Source organism: Delphinus delphis, chromosome 5 (genome assembly GCF_949987515.2).
Source record: "Delphinus delphis chromosome 5, mDelDel1.2, whole genome shotgun sequence".
NCBI classification, from domain to species: Eukaryota; Metazoa; Chordata; class Mammalia; order Artiodactyla; family Delphinidae; genus Delphinus; species Delphinus delphis.
In genome coordinates this window covers 24,754,713-24,774,000 of record NC_082687.1, presented here as the reverse complement: position 1 = coordinate 24,774,000, position 19,288 = coordinate 24,754,713, and the positions used below count along the sequence as shown (strand labels likewise).

Below are 19,288 nucleotides of genomic sequence, written 5' to 3'. Positions count from 1 at the left end.
GAAATGCAAAGTGGAGGACAGTTAGCAGTCTCTAGCACATAGGATCTGAAAGAAATAGGTCTTTCTTCATAAAATAGGTTTCTTGTAGGATTTAATTACTTTAATTTTTATAGAAAACAAACCAAAATGCTATGGGACAATGAAGACCAGACATTTTAGGTTTTTCTTTTTTTTTTTTTGCAGTACGCGGGCCTCTCACTGTTGTGGCCTCTCCCGTTGCGGAGCACAGGCTCCGGACGCGCAGGCTCCGGACGCGCAGGCTCAGCGGCCATGGCTCACGGGCCCAGCCGCTCCGCGGCATGTGGGATCTTCCCGGACCGGGACACGAACCCGTGTCTCCTGCATCAGCAGGGGGACTCTCAACCACTGCACCACCAGGGAAGCCCCTAGGTTTTTCTATTTTTGTAAAGGATTTTATAAATTTAAAAAAGAAATTCCACTTACTGGCAACTTAGAAAAATAGTAAAACCATTAAGGATATTAAATTAGTGGTTATTTTAATGAATTATTGACATACGTTCTATGTCTACCTAGTAAAGAGAAACAATGGAGTGTTATATCTGTAATACTTATTAATTGCTGTATAACCAATTATTCCAAAATTTAGGAGCTTAACACAACAAACATTTATTATCTCACATAGTTTCTGAGGTCAAGAATCTCAGAATTAAGAATCTCAGACCTGGGGAATTCCCTGGTGGTCCAGTGGTTAGGATTCCATGCGTTCACTGGCGGGGCCTGGGTTCAATCCCCGGTCAGGGAAAAAGAAAAGAATCTCAGACTTTGGCTGGATGGTTCCAGCTCAGTGTTTCTCATGAGGTTGCAGTCGTCTGAAAGCTTGACTGGGTTGGAGGACTCACTTCAAAAGTGACTCACATGGCAGTTGACTGAGGCTCCAGTTCCCCACCAAGAGAACTTCTCTGTAAGTCTGTTCAGGACCCATAGCAACCAGCTTCCACCAGAGTCCCCCACAAGACAGGGAGTGCAAGAGAACACCAAAATGCCAAAAGGGTCTCTTATTACCTAATTTCAGCCATGATGTACCATCACTTTTGCTCTATTCTATTGATCAAGCAGACCAATCTTGCTATAAGGTGGAGGCAATTATACAGGAGTGTGACTACCAGGAGGCAGGGGTCATTGGGGGCCATCTTTGAGGCTGGTTACCATAACACCTAACCTGTTATTGGAAAAAAATCTGCAGAAAATCTACCATTTTTTAGAACAAAAATATTCCACCGGATACAATTATCTCCAAAGTGTGTCAGAGCAAACAAACGGACTTGAGGTATTTAACTGTGTACAAGAAAAACAGTCGACACATTTGCATAAGATGACTTTAATTCCGTTAGGTTCTAAGGAGCGTTGAATCCTTCAGGTTATATTTGATTAAAATGTCTGTTCTTCACTTTTGCTAATCAGAAATGGCTTCCTCAGAGGGGAACATCGTCAATCAGATGTGGTTTCTTGAAAAGTTTCAGAGGTTGATGTCAACAAGTGAATTTGAAAGCAAGTGAATTTCTGTAAGTATTGGTCCAGTTTAAAGTCATAGGATCCTTTAACATTGCCTAAACAGTGAGCTATATTTGGGGATTTGGCATACAGAGGGTCTGTCTTGGATCAGGTCTCAAAATACCTAAAGGATTTCCTTAAACAGACCCAGGGTCAGATACAACAGGTGTTTTACTTCTAATTTTGGAACCCAAAGCAGCCAGTTTAGAGCGAGGCTGTTCTGCACTCATTCAGTAAGAGTGAGGATAATAAGTAATTTTGCCAAGACCTCATGTGTAGAAAAGACTGGAAATGTGTTATTCTTCTAATACTTCTGATAACAAACCACATTTTTACAAGATAACAAAGAATTGCGATGAATTCTGATAAAGGCCTCTGTTTTCTTAGTATTTAATAATTCATTTTAAAAAATATCAAAAGTCAACTTTAGGGCCAGCCAGAATACTTTTTTTTTAAATTAATTAATTAATTTATTTTTGGCTGCATTGGGTCTTCGTTGCTGCGCACGGGCTTTCTCTAGTTACTGGGAGCGGGGGCTACTCTCCGTTGCCGTGCTCGGACTTCTCATTGCAGTGGCTTCTCTTGTTGTGGAGCACGGGCTCTAGGTGCGCAGGCTACAGTAGTTGTGGCACGTGGGCTCAGTAGTTGTGGCACGCAGGCTCAGTAGTTGTGGTGCATGGGCTTAGTTGCTCAGTAGCATGTGGGATCTTCCTGGACCAGGGCTCGAACCCGTGTCCCCTGCATTGGCAGGTGGACTCTCAACCACTGTGCCACTAGGGAAGCCCCAACCAGAGTACTTAAATGATCATATCCATTTGATTATACTATTATCAGTGAATTACATTTTTGCAATGGAAAATAGAGACATTGTAGTGTTAATGATGTATTTGGTTTCCTTTTCAAAGTATTTCAAAGGAATTTGGGGGCCTTAGAAAATGGTGATGTTACATACGTTATTAAAAGTATATGTATGTAAGCACATTTAAATAAGATTAAAATATGGATAAGGCTTAAAATGGAAAATATGCTTGAAACACTGTTAGCCACTCAAAATGAAATTATTGTGCATATAAAAAATGAGCAAAGCTTTTTGAATGACTTCTAAAAAAATTAGAGCAAATGTAATCATGAAAATTTCAATTACAAAGTAAGGTTTGATAAATTTTCAAACGTGAAGCCCCTGTCAATATGTTTCTAATATATCCTCAAGATAATTAGCAGTGCAATCTTAGCATGCTAGACACAGTAGATTTCCCATAAATACATATTGAATATGAGATAAGCTTCAGAATTCTTACTGAAGGAATAGTAACAAATATTAGGAAAGGCATAGCTTTCTTTTGGCATATCAGAAAGTCTGTTGCTTATTAATACTACAGAATCTCATTTTAAGAATTCAATATTTAAGCTCTATAGTTTAGATATTACTTTACTTTCAATTCCTCTGTGGGGTTATAAGGCAAGCCATATTTAAAAAAAAAAGAAAAGCAAGCCATGTTGTAGGTAGTAGCAATACTGCATAATTCTTTTTGAGTGGAATGAGAAGTATATGCAATGTATATATTTTTAAAGAAAGAAAAGCAACAGGTTTGACTTGAAACTAGATTTTTCTAAAAGTGATTCTGAAGTGTTTATTTCTCTACAAAATGTACAAAATTTAATAATGGGACAAGAAAATTCATTTAGGTTAGAATACTTTTTTGTATTCTCCAATACAAAAAATCGGATATTGAATCTTTAAACCTTAAGAAATCAAATTTAGAAGTTCAAAGGAAAGTGAATATGGGAGTCATTGTTTGCACCAAGTACCAAAAACAAATTTCTAAAATAGAACTTTCGGTAATTTGCACTGGGCTCTCATCTGGCCTGCCTTGCCCCCATTCCAGAGCCTGCCTGACCACATGTCTAAACCTACAGAAACTCTCCAGTCCCCCCAGCCCCATCCTGGCACACCATGGCCTCAAGGCTGGAGTAGATTTTATGGTTAACCATGTCTTTAAATGATTAGGACACCAGATGCTGTTGTACTTTAGTAAAAATAAAATTCTGGTGTCACAAAAACATGCTGGATAAATTCTAGGTTCTAAAGCATATATTGTCATTCAACTTCGTAGGGTGGGAAGTTGAACGGGAATCCTCCAGCAAGCACTGCTGGAACCCAGGGCAAGTCCAGCACGTTATCAAGCAATTACGAGATGAATTTTTCAAGAAAAAATATCTAAGTTTTTCCGACCGGCGACCATCTCTTTGTGCCGCGGTGGGCAGCTACAGTGGCACGGTGAACCAAAATGTCTGTGGCAAAGGCATCATCTTGCTATAGTGCACGAGCTTGTACATCTAATCTCTAACAGGAATCAGCAGGCCACGGTTGATTTATGGACAGCCTGTGTCGCCCCGCACGGTGCCAGTTCCAGGAGCCTTCGCCAATTAGCTCTATTTTCTGTTTAAGCCGTTAAAGCCACCTCCATGGAAACGCCAGGAGAAGAGGCCGGGGAGGGGAGCAGACAGGTGCGCCCTCTGTTTGGAAATACACAAAGGGCCGACCCAGCAGCCTCAGTGTCCCTGGCGACTCCACGCACGCAGGGCACGCGCACTTCCCGCGGCCCCGCGGCGCAGTGGGCGGACGGCCGGGCGGGGCGGCGCGCGCAGGTTGCTGCACGTCGGCCAGCTGAGACCCTCGGCCTGCTCGCGGACGCTGTGCCCGGAAAGCTCGAAGCCGGCTCCGGGCGGCTGCGGCGGCGCCGCGCTGTAGGGACTTGTAGTCCCCGTGCCTCCCGGGCGCCTCCGCCGGGTAGGCCGGCCGCGCGTCCCCGCCCGCCGCAAGCCGACTTCCTGCCGCTGGCCAAACTACATCTCCCGCCGTCCTCTCCGCTGTCTGGCCGAAAGCGAAAACAAAATCTGGGCTGCGAGCGTGCTGCCCTCCGCTGGGCGCCCCCGCCCGCTCCCCGCCCCTCCGGCGCCCTCCTGTGAGGTGGGGAGACGAAAGGCCGCGTCTTTCTCTTTCGGCTTCCTCGGCTGCCGGTGTTGGGGCCGCAGGCCTCGCTTCACCTGAGCCGGCTCCGCGCGCGCTCGGGTGCAGGGCTTTCCTCGCCTCAGCCGGGTCGGGACAAGGAAACTTGTGCGGGCGGCGACCCCCGGGCGCAGTTGCTGAGCCGGGCGGCGAGGCCGCCGGGAAGTGACTCCTAGCTCTCGGGTTTTCGTGAATTTCTCCCCCGTTGCCCCTGGGCGCGTGGGCCCTCGGGAGGTGGCCGCGTGCGCCTGGCCATGCATTAGGCAGGGCTCCCCTATGCGCGCGGACCGCTGCCTCGGGCCGCCGCCTGCAGCCGCCGCCGCGTGCCCAGCCCGAGCCCAAGCCGCCGCCCGCCCCAGGCCGGGGCGTCGAGGAGCCGGCGGCGCGGCCATGTGGGGCTAGCCCGCGCCGCGCCGGGCCTGCAGCGCGACCGGCAACATGGAGGCGACCGTCGGCGCCCCAGACGGCGGCGACCAGGGCGGTGCGGCGCCCCGGGAGGACGCGACGCCCATGGACGCCTATCTGCGGAAACTGGGCTTGTATCGGAAACTGGTCGCCAAGGACGGGTCGTGCCTGTTCCGGGCCGTGGCGGAGCAGGTAATGGGGCGGGGGCCGGGCGCGGGGAGGCGGCGGGGCCGGGTGGGAAGCGGCGGGCGGGCCGGGCCGCCTACCTCCCGGGCTGCGCGTGGCCCCGGCGTCCTCACAGCGGCCCATTGTCGCGCCGGAACCGGACGCTGCTCCGGGTCTGGAAGCTCTAAATCGAAACTTAAAGACCTGTAAATTATCTGGGTGTCGTTCCTCCTGGCGAAGAGGTAATGAGTTGAGGCCAGCCCGTGAGGCCTGCGGAGAGCCTTGTATCCTTGCTTCATGGCTGGCGACAGGGCGAAATGTTCTTTTCCCCTCCTCTTGGTTTTATAAGCACAGAGTTCCCACCAGTAAACCGAATGTTTCCTAGAGGAGGTGGTGCACCAGACTTAACTCGCGGAACATGATTTTTTTTCCTGTTGCTGGACTTTGGAACGGAGGGTAGCCAAGCCCGCCGATGTCAGCTTGAATCAGAAGGGGGAAAATGTACAGTTTGGGAAAGCCAGACTTTGGAAAAGGTAGAATGTTTGCAAAGAATTGTCTTTGAGCAGATTCCAGTCTTTTTTTTAATGCTCTGCAAGGCAGTGTAGGTGTACTAAAAATAATTGACTTAAAAATAAAGTCTGTTTTGGAGTTGGTAGTAGGAAGGAAGGGTATATCTGGAGTTCTTTAGGCCCTTGGCCGAATTTTTCCCCCTTAATGGTCAAAATCACTTCCTACCACAGTTCTTGGGAAGATGTTTCTGATTTTTTTTCTTTTTTTTTTGTAAGAGAGCTTATTCCCTGTTATATAATACTGTAGTTGGTAGGTATGCAGTCAGCAAAACCCATCCTGTATTGAAAAATAGCTGTTGAAATAGTTGGACAAAAGTTTCACATTACTGCCCTGGTGTGTATTTCCTACCGTTCACAGTTTGCTTTCCTTTGGCCTAAGGTCCACCCCTCCCGTCTCCTCCCCGCCTTTGGAGTTTCTCTGTTTCTCTTTCTCTCACCTTTTTTGAATGCTAAGTAGCTTTCACAACTTCTATTTGTGAGTAAATGTTTTACTTAACATCTATAGACCAGTCTATTCTTATTTTTTTCAATATCCAAAGACCAGCCATTTATTTTCCAAAGGCCCTCGTTTTCACATTAGTAGCGTAACATCATTTTTTTTTTTAAACAAGAAATGTATTTAGCAAAGCTCCAAACCTTTGCATTTTGTTGCAGGCATTGTCATTCAAACATTCTTCTCAAAGCTTCCCAAATCGAGCTCTTTTTTAGTTCAATAGATGTCTCTTATTTTTAGAATTTTAGGATGTGCTAATGTTGCTTTGGGATATGTTCACACAAACACATCCCAGTCTTTACTATCAGGAGGTAAACAGTCTGTCCCATTCGTGAGTTTCCTGGATCTCCATCTGTCCTGCTTCCTCTGCCTCAGCCTCCCTGGACTCCTTAGCACCTCCAGAAGCAGAAGGAAGAGGTGGAAGTGAATTCAGTCCCTATTGATACATATTGTTAGCTCTAGCAAGAATTTGGTAAGGAAGGAGGGGGAAACAAATAGAAATAAGGAAAGTATGGTGCTTATTTGGAGTTGGATTATCTACATCCTAGTTTATGTTGAAGCAGAAAGGTGTGTCTGGTTTCAGTACTACATGCTGTAGATAATTGGCAAACTTGATTATACAGAATCTCTATTTTTAAGTAGAAAGGAACAAGAGCTAGCTGGTTACACTAAGAACTCATTGCTAACATCAGCTAACACATTATTATTGTATCTTATTGTGATGGGATTGAAGTTAGGCATAAGGGACTATCCCTTCCAATTAGGTGATTCTGACTTTTAGTATACTGAGCTTTTAGAAAGCTTAATACTCTGACTCTTGGGGGCAGCTCAGTTCTTCAGTAGACAAGGACCAAAGGTAATAGCCTTCATGGCCAAAGGCAGTGTGTGCATTGCAGGGGGAGGCGGAGGACAGTAACAGACAGCAGCCTCAGGCTGCCCTTTAAAAATGTGTACAGAGGATTTACTTTTTTGCCAACGATTTCTCCAATAATATCAAAATAATTATAATTTCTAACAAGGAGTCACAGTAGGTAATCTAAATGGCGGCCTTTGGCGGGGGGAATGGAGAGGGAGAGACTTGAATTAGCAGGAGTCTTTCCCTCCAAATTACCTGATTTAGATAGGCTCTTCCCTTTTTACAGTTCTGGACGTGGGCCTACAGGAGGCCTGACCTGAATCAGCTCTGTGGCCCTAGAGCTAAAAATAGGGCGCTTAGAGGACTTGGAGAAGCAGTGCGTCTCGGCCTTTCTCCGTGTTTATCACCGTCTGCCCTAAGTAAAGATTGGAAAGCCTCCTATTTCTAGCTTATTTTCATGTATACAATGATTTGCAAAGATATTTGTCATACCATTTGAATTCTTCCTGAGTGTCCTTGAACTTGCACAATATTACGCTTTTTAAACAGTTGTCATTTAACCTTGCTTCTCTTAACAGTGCTTGGCTTTGTAAAGCCCCGGCACCCCGCACTTGATCAGAAGTTGCTGAGAGTTTTGCTTCTGAGTAACAGGTTCAGATTTCATGTGCTAATAAAATCTTTGTTAAAAGAGGAGAAAAAACAAGAGATATGCCTGTCATTGTTTTTGGTGGAAAATAAGCTTTATTCACTTATGTCTGCCACCTGTTGCTAGGTAAATGGCTTTAAGACTAGCTCCACTTTACTAATGGCAGGAAAGCCTGATCGGATGACACTGTGGTTTACTCAGACTAATACGTTGATTCATAATAGTGTCTAGCATAGCTTCTGTGAAGGAAGTGTTGCTAAATTGTCATTTGTTGAATTGGCAAAGACATTGTGTGGTGGTTATTTTTTCTACTACTCAAATCTACTACTATTTGGGTAGTCCTTCCAGTGCTGGAAGCTTAGAATATGTAAGGATGCTTTTTTGTAGTACCCAAGACAACAATATCGGCATACTCTGTTAAGCTGAAAAACCAGCTAGTATGCTGAAGACAAATTCATTGCTCACCTCAGCTAGTGCATCTTCAGTGTGTCTCAGTGTGCAGGGACCTGCTAGCTGTCTAAACAGTTGTGCCTTTGGTTCTGTGGGTATAAATGAGCCCTGGCTGTTGCCCACAGTGACCTGTAGAATGTGCAGCTGGAGCTTCCCTTTTCCTGAATTCTCTGCTCACCCTGAACATAAGGGAGAATCGCTCAATTGGAACTCTAACTCTTAAAGTTACTTTATAATAATAGAAATTCTCAAGAGGCCTTGAGAGTAGTTTGAGATGTGATTATTTTATATGTCAGCTTTTTTTCTCCTACCTTGACCTTGTAGAGTACCGGGAATACCTTCGTTTGAGACACCTAGTTATAGAAAAAAAAAATCTCTTTTTAGCATGGTAGTTAAGCCAGAGGGTTTCAAACCAAAGCTTTAGACTTTTATAAGAGACAAAATGCCAGTAAGTTATTCTTTTGTTGAACTAGTTGTTTAACAGAAGAAAACAGAGGCTACAAAGTGGGAGGATTTGGATCATCTTTGTAGTATGACTTATTTCAGGTGGTGCTTTAAGATTTTGGGCAAAAGAGCAAGTTTCAAGGCTGTTGGGATGACAGCACACAGGGGCACGTTTGCATCCTGTGTGTTGCTCCCTGGATGTTCTTTCAAGAATCATGTAAGCCTGACAGCTAAAGGATTTAAGAATGAGTGCCTTAATTTTTCTGAAACCACGGTGGACTTAAATTTATACATAAGGCAAATAGTTCAAAATTACCGGGAAAAAGAAATTTATCTCTTATGGGCATAAAGCCGCAAAGACGATTTGTGTTGAAGTTTCCTGTTTGTTCTCTTTTGCAACAAGCATAGGATGAGGCTAAGCCCTGCATTGCAGGAATTCTGTTAGCCTTGCTTTGTGAAGAGCAAAGTTACAGTAGAGGGCTGGCCAGGAGAGGAAAGTGTCTTAAGTTTGCAAAGATTTCCCCAAAGGAGTAATTTCAGTGACTTAAAGGAGAAATGGTAATAAGCTCTTTATAGAGTGACATCTGGCTTAAGTACTGCTGTTTGTATGTGTCGTGTCATCTCTCTGGTTAGTGGAAGAGGTGGGAACGAATAAAGAGCTAGAAATGATAGTAAGGGAAAGGGAGGCGGATGTCTGCTGGTTGTGAGGTTATGTTGGGTGTGAAAGAAGGCACTCGGTCGTAGCTTGAATCTTCTAACAAAGTGCTTGACAGTGTGCTGCTCTTTCCTTTGCAGGTGCTGCACTCTCAGTCTCGCCATGTTGAAGTCAGAATGGCCTGTATTCATTATCTTCGAGAGAACCGAGAGAAATTTGAAGCGGTAATTTGTAATTTTAAACATATAATGGTGTGTTGACTTATATTTACATTTTAGCCTTTAGAATGGTCTAGTGGGAATTTCACGGGTTGGATCTTAATACAGGTTTTGAAAATAACCCTTATAAAAAAGAACTGCTGGGTTTCCCTGGTGACACAGTAGTTAAGAATCCGCCTGCCAAGGCAGGGGACACGGGTTCGAGCCCTGGTCCGGGAAGATCCCACATGCCGTGGAACAACTAAGCCCGTGCACCACAACTACTTAAGCCCGCGTGCCTAGAGCCCGTGCTCCACAACAAGAAAAGCCACCTCAATGAGAAGCCCGCAAACCGCAACGAAGAGTAGCCCCCGCTCACTACAACTAGAGAAAGCCCGCATGCAGCAACGAAGACCCAATGCAGCCAAAAATAAATAAAAATTTTTTAAAAAACTGCTTTTTGGAATTCAAATCCAGTTACAGCTGTGATTTTTTTTTTTTTTTAAGGCCATTTTGTGGTATTCATTTATTCAGACATTTAGAAAGCTTCTGTGACAGATGGGTCACTGAGCTGTGGAGGCTGGAAGGATGACTTAGGCAGGACCCTTGTGTATTAGGAGTGAGCTTTGTCTGATGTGATCAGGGAGTAAGGTCTTGTGGTTAACAGTTTTCCGTGATTGGCGACCCCATGTAAATTGTAAAAATTGCACACTTAGGGTATAAGAAATATGCTGAGCATAGCTAGAGTTGAGCCTTTGATTTTATCAGGAGGCATTTATAAATTTTTAATTTTCAGGGTTCATCATTGTGAACTACCTATCAAAGCATTGTAATTATGTAAATAATGATTAGTAGTTAATAGAATGTAGTATAGTTAATTAGTAGTTAACAGAATATCAACTTACTGTAATTTTCTCAGTAGTGTGTAGTAGGCTGTGAAATAATGCCACAGTGAACTATTTTCATTTTACATTGAAAGCCTTATAGGATTTACTAGTTATTGGTTTTATGACTAGAATTATCATCTGACAACTTTCAGTGGTATTTTCCCCCCGTTGACTGCCAGAAGAACATTGACACTTTGCATATAACTCAATTCCAAGACTTAATAGGTAAATAGTGTTTAGATGTGTTCTTGGGTTGGAGTTCCTATTTTCAAGCAAAATTTTATTACTGGTGACATTTTTCTGGGTGCCATGTTATAAGATGGACAGTAATATATTCCAGGAAGGAGAGGTACCTGCTTGATCAGGAGATTTGAAAACTTGTTTTATTAATAAAAAGCTGGTAGTGTGGAGGCTAGATAAGAGAGTATTATAGCAGAGAGGAGGGCAGGGGAGTGGAGTGGTCCTTGAGTATTTGAAGAAATTACAGGTGAATTAGTTATTACTGTTATTGGCTGCTGTTGACAACAGTGGAAATTGCTAACATTGGTTGAGCATTTACTGTCTGCCAGGAGGCGTTGTTTTAAGTGCTTTGCATATATTTATTTAGCTCTACCATCCGAGGTTGAAAGTTCCAAGGGGGAAAGTTTTGCTTTCCTTATAATGAATACTTCTAACAGTTTCTATTGGCCAGAATTGGAAAAGACTCTCATGGAAAGACTCTCAGTAAAAAGAAGTGCCTTTTTACTGACCATGGTTAGTTGGGGCCTAGATGAATACTTGCTGATTAGAAAGGAGAATCTCAGATTGGATGCAGGCTTGTGTCAGAACACGGCTTAGGTCTTTTGCAACTTTAAATGGTTCTGTGGGGTTGTTTTATGTTTTTTAAGTCTATAGATAATCAACTAATACGGAACAGTAGCCTCTGATTGGTGGGATATTTGAAATATGTGGCTATTTTATTACAAGTCTGTGTTGAACCTTAGGATACTTTTTGGAAATTTGACAGTATACAGTCTATAAAGGAATTAATCTCCGTCTTTAAAAAAAAATCCATGGGGGGCTTCCCTAGTGGTGCAGTGGTTGAGAATCTGCCTGCCAATGCAGGGGACACGGGTTCGAGCCCTGGTCTGGGAAGATCCCACATGCAGTGGAGCAACTGGGCCCGTGAGCCACAACTACTGAGCCTGCACGTCTGGAGCCTGTGCTCTGCAACAAGAGAGGCTGCGATACTGAGAGGCTGATGCACAGCGATGAAGAGTGGCCCCCGCTCGCACAGAAACGAAGACACAACACAGCCAAAAAATATATATATATATATATACACACATAAATAAAAAAAGATGGTGTGGGCTGAGGAATGGAAAAATAAAATGTGGTCCATTCACACAGTGGGATATTATTAAAAAAAAAAAATCCATGGGCATTTAAAAGATTTTTATAGACCGGGGAGTGTATTTTAATGGTTTTAAGTGTATCACTTTGTTAAATTAACTGAGACTAATTTAAATAAAATTGAATTTGGTGTTTCAGATAAATGTCTTTTTAGATCTTTCAGTTAAATTAGTGGAATTGCTGTGAGAAAAGCAAAAAACATTATTATATAGCTTGAATAAACTCAGTTTTTTTATATGTTAAAGTAACAATGAAGCAGGCCATATTAGAAAAATCTTGTTGATTCTTCAAAAGGTATTTAGCATTATTAGTTCTCGTCCTTGTTTTTAGTATAACTGACGTAAGAATGAATATTCATATCTATTAGTAAACTAATATTTCTTAGCTAGTGCATCTGTCTTTAATTATCTTCTGAGCATTGGCCATTACCAGGTTTGTCTTTAAGTGCTGCTTTTATCATGTAATTTCTCTGTTCACAGTGTCACCTGCTGGGACCTTGAACTGTCTTCTCCCTAAGTCTGATAGTCCTGCCTGGGCCCCAGGCCCTCTGTGAATAGGTGTGCAGTTGAGTTCCTCTCTCACTGCACTCACCCCACCGAGTGGCCCTGCTCCTGCTGGCCAGGTGGCTCCTGTCTTCCCAACACAGTGCTTGCTCTCCACCACTTCCTCATGATGCTGTCCCTGTGCCCATCCAGATCCTGTCCAGGAAATGTTTCCGGGCAGTGTTTCCTTCTTTAAATTCTTTTGTGTGTTTATGATGTTTTCTTAATGATGTATGTATTTTCATAATTAGATTTTATCTGTGCATGTGTGTATATATAATATATATATTTTAGTATTACTGATGTATCCAAGGTTTGTGTAAAAATTCAGTAATTCACAGTGAAGAGATTAACTTTTGCTTCGATGTATTTGTAATAGACTTTTTCTCTTTTTGCAGTTTATAGAAGGGTCATTTGAAGAATATTTAAAGCGTTTGGAAAATCCACAGGTATGCAATAATCTTCTGACGTATTTCTGTTTTTTAGATGTTAAATAATGTATTCAAAATTCATTACGAGAGATTAATATTACAGTGTATGGAGGGGTTTCCTTATAAACTTTTACTATCTTAGGTGCACGTTTTATGCAGCATTTAATTGGAAGACAGTTGGAGCTGTGTACTGTGCACTGTTGCCTCAATAAGGACAGTCGTGCTCTCTTTATCTGTCATAATGGCATAAAAGACCTAAAATAACAGTGCTGATGATTTCCAGGGTGCAGTGTTGGTATGTGTATGGGGCTTGGTGGACAGGGCAATATTTAATTGCTTCCCTAGGCAACTGAGAAGACAGTTTCTTTTATGGAGGTTCCATTCCCCATAAAATGGTCAGTGTGAGAAGTAGGAAGAGACCGTTGGGAGTAAAAGGACAGCACTTTCCCACCAGGTCCCATTACCAGCACTTCCTCAGTCATTCTGAAGTTAAAAGAATTTTTCTTTTTTTTTCTTCTGCTGTCAAAACTAATGTTCTCTGTGTAAAAATCCAAATGTTAATGGCATACCATGTAGAATGTTCCCTCATCCCCCGAGGTAATCGCTGTTAAGTTTAAAATGACATTACCAAAGGAAAAAGCTAAGAGAAGGAGTCAGAGAGGGAGGAAAGGGAATAATAACATAGGAATAGGGTGTTTGATCAATGTTTGGTGTCTCCCTTCAATTCCCTAACTCTAATTTGAGTGCTTGTTGTGGGCCAAGAATGGCCAGGCACCCGGGAGGCAGAGGTGACTGGGATTTGGATGCTGTTCTCAGGAGTTTCCCTATAGTAGGGAACATCTCATACCAGTGAGAAGGTACATGTGTCGTAAGAAGTATAGGTATGATGCTGTAGGCATTCACTTTTATTCCTGGCTGGGTAGGCAAAGCAGGAGTTTGAGAGTAAGAGGGCACTTGAACACTGAAGAGCTTCTGGATAAGAAATGGGTGAAGGGCATTTCCAGGTAGTGAAAATTGTGCGCAAGACAGATAAAGAAAGCAGTTGGGTTTGTGTGGAGCACGGAGCACACGAAGGTGGGAGGTGGTGAGAAATGTCCGAGGGCAGGCTGCGGTGAGCTCACGGGAGAGCATCACTGCCAGCCTCATTAGCTTGGAGCTGATAGTTGAGGCCAGCATTTCTCAAAGCATCGCCTACAGGCCATTGCATCAGGAAAAATGCAGATCCCTGGCCTCTATTCCAGACCCAAATCAAAGTCTCTGCGCCTGGGGCCTGGGAATCTGGCATTGGGAAGTTTTTCAAGTTCTTTGAGGCAGGAAGTGAGTTATGTTTTGTTCACTGCTTTGAAGTGAGAATAGTGCCTGGTGTTTTTGTTAACTGGATGGATGGATGGATGAAAGAATCTTGTGTAAAGGTAGTTTGGAGGTGGATGAGACCAGAGGCAGGAAGACCAGTTCCAGTGGTTTTGAAAAATTGTTTAATACGTGGAGAAGTGGGCACACTATAGTAAGTGTAAAAAAAGGAAAATTAAGTATGGTATTACTCCAGTTTTGGTGACAAATACCCTCTGAAGATCTTTTCTCTAAATCCGCTCAAGACTACATTTTTATTTCCGTGATTTTGAAACTGAGTTTTGCCCACAAAAATGGACACAAATTCATTTTCCTGAAGTTTGTAGGTTTTTTTCTCTTAGTTTATAAGCCTCTTTGAAGGCAAGAATTATATATTTCGTTGCTTTTGGACTTCCCGTGGTTACCTGTCAATTTGGGGTGCCTGATTGATCAGTTTATGTGTGTTGAGTGCATGTTAAAGCCGTATTGCATTATATGTAACAGGTAGGAAAGATTAAACACCAGAATGTTAACAGTTCTCTCTAGGTAGTAGTACTACTGGTGATTTTTGTTTCCTTTGTAGAATATGAAGGAAACAACAAAGACCGTTTATTAATTTTTAATCAGAAAAAAAACCCCACGGTGTCATTTTATAGTCATCTTTGTGCAGCAGTTCAGGCTCTTGGGCTATGAGGGTCCGAGAAAGGATAGCAGAGACATGTGGGAGTGGAGAGAAGGGGACAGAGGGAGGAAATGAGGCAGTGTGAACTGAACTGAGACTGATGGGGGGGGGTGGTCTGCAGGAACGGGGAGGGCAGGTTGCTGCGATTTTGCACGTGGGACAGGTGTTTCCTTCCCAGGGTGCTGGCCAGCCAGATTTGTTACCCTTAGGGCACCCCTCCCCAATCCGGTCAAACCTCCTCCAGGTGTTTCGGGTACCAAACAGGACAGTCGTTTGTTCTTCATTATTAGCAATAAATATTTATGTCTTCCTTTGTTTCTCTTTCTCCCTGATATATGGAATGTATGAAATGAAAAGAGAAATATAGTTGATGGATAAACTCCATTGCTTCATCCAATTCTCAGAGAAAACATCCTTCTCCTTTTACTTAAAAATACCAGTGGAACATTTTGAAAAATGCCTCAGACTTTTTGCAAGAATATATTTTTGTCCGCTTTACGTAGGTGAAATTGACATACGGTAAATTTTTAAGCTTATAATTTGATGAAATTTGACAGATGCATACAGTTGTGTGACTGTCCACAGACATCGTATAGGACGTTTCCATCACTCCACAAAGCTTCTCATGCCCTCCTTCTGCCCTTAATCCCCCCACCCCCATATCCACTGATGTATTAAGTTTTGCCTTTTCTAGACAAAAAAAAAATGGAATGATATAGTTTATAGTCTTATATGGCTGGCTTCTTTCACTTAGCATAATGGAAACATTTTGAGATTCATCCGTGTTGTGTGTATCGGTAGTTCCTTTTTTTTTCTTTTTTGCGGTACGCGGGCCTCTCACTGTTGTGGCCTCTCCCGTTGCGGAGCAGAGGCTCCGGACGCGCAGGCTCAGCGACCGTGGCTCAAGGGCCCAGCCGCTCCGCGGCATGTGGGATCTTCCTGGACCGGGGCCCGAACCTGTGTCCCCTGCATCGGCAGGTGGACTCTCAACCACTGCGCCACCAGGGAAGCCCCGGTAGTTCCTTTTTATTGCTGAGTGGTCATTCTCTGTATGGATGTACTGCAGTTTGTTTAGCAGTTTACCAGTTGATGGATATTTGAGTTCTTTCCAGTTTGTGGCTGTTATGATTAAAGCTGCTAAGAATATTTGCTTGCAAGTCCTTCTGTGGGCATGTTTTCTTTTCTCTTGGATTAATACTACTGGGAGTGGAAATGCTGGATCATATGGTAAATTTATGTTTAACTTAATGAGAAATTGCCAATCTGTTTTCCAAAGTGGCTATGCCATTTTGCTTTCTCATTAGCAATAAGTGAGAATTCCAATTGCTCTACATCTTCCTCAACACTCAGTATGCTCAGCCTTTTAAATTGTAGCTGTGTTGGTGGTTGTATAGTAGTATCTCATTGTGATCTTAACTTGCATTTCTCTAGTAATGTTGGGAATCTTTTCATGTGTTTATTTGCCATCCATATGTCTTTGTTGGTGAAATGTCTATTCATAGATTTTGTCTTTTTTTTTATTACGTTGGTTTTATTGAATTATAAGAGTACTTTATATTGAGTATAAATTCTGTACTGGATATATATTCTTCAGTATTTTCTTCCGGTTTGTATCTTGTCTTTTAGTGTTCTTAATAGTGTCTTGAGGAACAGAAGTTTGCTTTGATGACTATTTAAGAACATTTAAATTAGTTTTTTTGATACAGTGTAGTTCTTGAGTTAAAGTAGATTTTGTAGACACGATGTGCTCTTACCCACAATGAGGAAGTAGATTAAACATCATACAGAGTGCTGAGTAAATAAAATTATGGCCTTAAGGTAGAAGATACTGATAGAACATAGATTTTTTTTTTTAATAATTAAAAATTGACCCTGGTTAGAGAAGACAAGAAGGTACAATAGATAAGAAGATAATTCATATATCACATATGATAGATGTGTGTACTTAACCAGACTACAACAGAATTTATTCTGAAGATTAAATATTTATAAAATGATACATTATTTGAGAGGTGGTATTGTGTTGACACTAGTAGAATCGTTTTCCATTTCCTAAAGTGGATATGTGGATTCTGCATAAAGTGAATATAGCTTGTGTTTGTGATCTAAGCTGGCTGGTTTCAGGGAAGGGTTTCCTCTATACCAGAGGGTATCTTTTGTAGCAGTCGATGAGAAGCTGGGATTGTTAGGCAGAGGCCTATTTTAAGAGTCTGTTTCAATATATGGCACCCATTGCATTTCGAAAAACAGGGGCAACTTTTGCGAACTATTGAAGTGCAGAGTCTTTGGGGGGAAAGATGATCCTTTTCTGAGAGATCAAACCATCCTCTTAAAATCTTTCCATATCTCAAATTTGTTTTCTTTGAAGGAGAAAGTAGCAGCATTCATTTACCATAGCTCATTATTTTTAGTAACTCTTGGTATTAAGTCTTCACTAATTTCACAAGTAGTTTAGGAATACATTCTCATGGTGGAAGATTTAATACAGAATGAAGAGTGAAAATCTTTACATTTCCCTCATCTTGAACTCCCTGTCTCCGCTGTCAACTTAGGATATATCCTTCCAGACCTCTTTCTATGAATATATGTATTTTTTGTTTTGCACAATAGGATTATTTCATCAACTTACTTTTTACACATAATAGTCTGAGTGATCTTTCCAAGTCAGTTCATCATTCTTTTTGATGATTGCATGATGTTTCCATACATAGTTTGGATGAACTGTAAAATTATTTAATTATTGCTTATCTATTAGTGGAATCTTGGGGCTATCTTTAAAAAGTTTTTTTAAACTATTACAAATAGCTATAGTGGACATCCTTGTTTATATACACTTTTGTGGACATATGAAATATTTCTTTAGGATAGATTTTTTTTTTCTTTTGGGCTGCGCTGTACAGCATGCAGGATCTTAGTTCCCTGGCCAGGGATCAAACCTGTGCCCCCTGCAGTGGAAGCACAGAGTCTTAACCACTGGACCGCCAGGGAACTCCCTAGGATAGATTTATACAAGTTGAATTGCTGGGTCAAAGAGTATATGGATATTTAAATTTTTGATCTATACTGGCCCTTTCCTTCTGAAAAGCTTAAGGACTTAAAAGAGACTCCTTTAGTACTAGAACTTCTACCACATGTTAAAGTGATTGCTGGGGCACTGCTTTCTTTGTACCTTCAATCATCCTGAAGAGAAAGGACCTGCCCTTTTTCATCCTTCCTGATTCTTGAGTTCTGCTTTGAGTCCACATCCCGTTTTCTGGGCACGTATCATGTGCTAGGCTCTGTTCTGGGTGCTAGGTTGGAGGGCAGAGTCTTTGCCTTAACAAGTTCTCAACTTAGAGATACTACTCCGTCATCTTGCCACATCAATAGGAACTCTTATTCTAGCTCTGTTACTAAGGATTTTTGTGACAGAAACTTGAGCTGCTTTTTAGTATATGTTATAGCCTGTTTTATAGAAATGTTTTTATAGTATTCATAATACTAACAATATTAATGAGCTTTTGTAGCTCATTAGATATGTCATATAAAGATATGTATTAAGGTATTGTAAAAAGTAGGAGACATTTATGTGCCAACTTTTTTTGTTCAATACAGGAATGGGTTGGACAAGTGGAAATAAGTGCCCTTTCTCTTATGTACAGGTGAGCACTGTAATAATGTAGGTAAACAAAAATAAAGTCAGTGGGAAATTAACATGTTCCATTGTAGTCAAGTTGTTAAAATAGCAAAGCAGTTTTATGCCTTGGTTGTAAAAGCATCTTTTCTAATGTTCTGCTTTTTCAATTGCATCAGTTAGATTTTGACATTTAGGTATCAATGTATAGAGATTTTAATTTTCCAAATATTTTTGGAATGGAATATAAAAATTTTTCCAGGCCTATAAACTATATCACTTACCATCAGCCTTCTAGAGAAATGATGTCCTACTCTGAAGGCTGGTAGCATTGAATGGCCACTAGAACAAAGGCAAAACGCTATATTGTCAATTTTACAACTTTTGCCCATTAGCGGAGCCGGTGAATGCTCTGTTTTTTCTTTTTGAAATGTCCTTATAAATATCATCTTCACAATTCCTCTGGTTTTGAGGTCTACTTTTAGAATTATATCTGAAGTTACATGTATGCAAATTACATTTAAAATTTAATTTTTTTACGAGGATACTTTTATATAAGTATGTTACAGCTTAGTTATTCCATTACTATCTTTTGTTCACTGCTCTATTTCCAGTGCCTAGAATATTGCTTGGTGTATACTGGGCTCTTGAGTGAATGAATGAATGAGTGATTAAATCTCAATTCATGAAATATATTTCATCAGAAGTAATTTCTACGTGTTATTTTCAGGAAAGATTTTATAATTTACCGGGAACCAAATGTTTCTCCTTCACAAGTAACTGAAAATAATTTTCCTGAAAAGGTAAGAATTTTTCTAAGTGTTTCTAAAGGATTTAAGTAAAAGAACCACTCAGTTGCCATCTTGACTGCCTAAGCTATAATTTTTAAGTGACTTTTTGAGTTTTTTTAAGTTCCTATTAATCATCCATGAGTTACATTATTTTGTATTTGTTTTTTCCCACAAATCACTATGTTGAACTCTATCATAACATTTTACTAGAGAAAAAAA

At 41.5% G+C, this 19,288-nt stretch overlaps 1 protein-coding gene across 3 annotated transcripts in view; it reads left to right on the top strand.

The window, feature by feature from the left end:
* The first annotated feature begins 4,394 nt into the window (after window positions 1-4,394).
* The window catches only part of OTUD4 (OTU deubiquitinase 4), a 42,179-nt gene continuing 27,285 nt past the window's right edge, over window positions 4,395-19,288 (top strand). Inside the window, exons 1-5 of one of the 3 annotated variants that reach the window (XM_060012102.2) lie at window positions 4,395-5,119; window positions 9,346-9,456; window positions 12,622-12,672; window positions 18,260-18,306; window positions 19,009-19,081. In XM_060012102.2, the coding sequence (XP_059868085.1) occupies window positions 4,961-5,119; window positions 9,346-9,456; window positions 12,622-12,672; window positions 18,260-18,306; window positions 19,009-19,081 (441 nt within the window). In that variant the 5' untranslated portion in view covers window positions 4,395-4,960. The remainder of the gene's footprint in view (window positions 5,120-9,345; window positions 9,457-12,621; window positions 12,673-18,259; window positions 18,307-19,008; window positions 19,082-19,288) is intronic. The other 2 variants (XM_060012103.2, XM_060012101.2) reach the window with 2 other exon arrangements.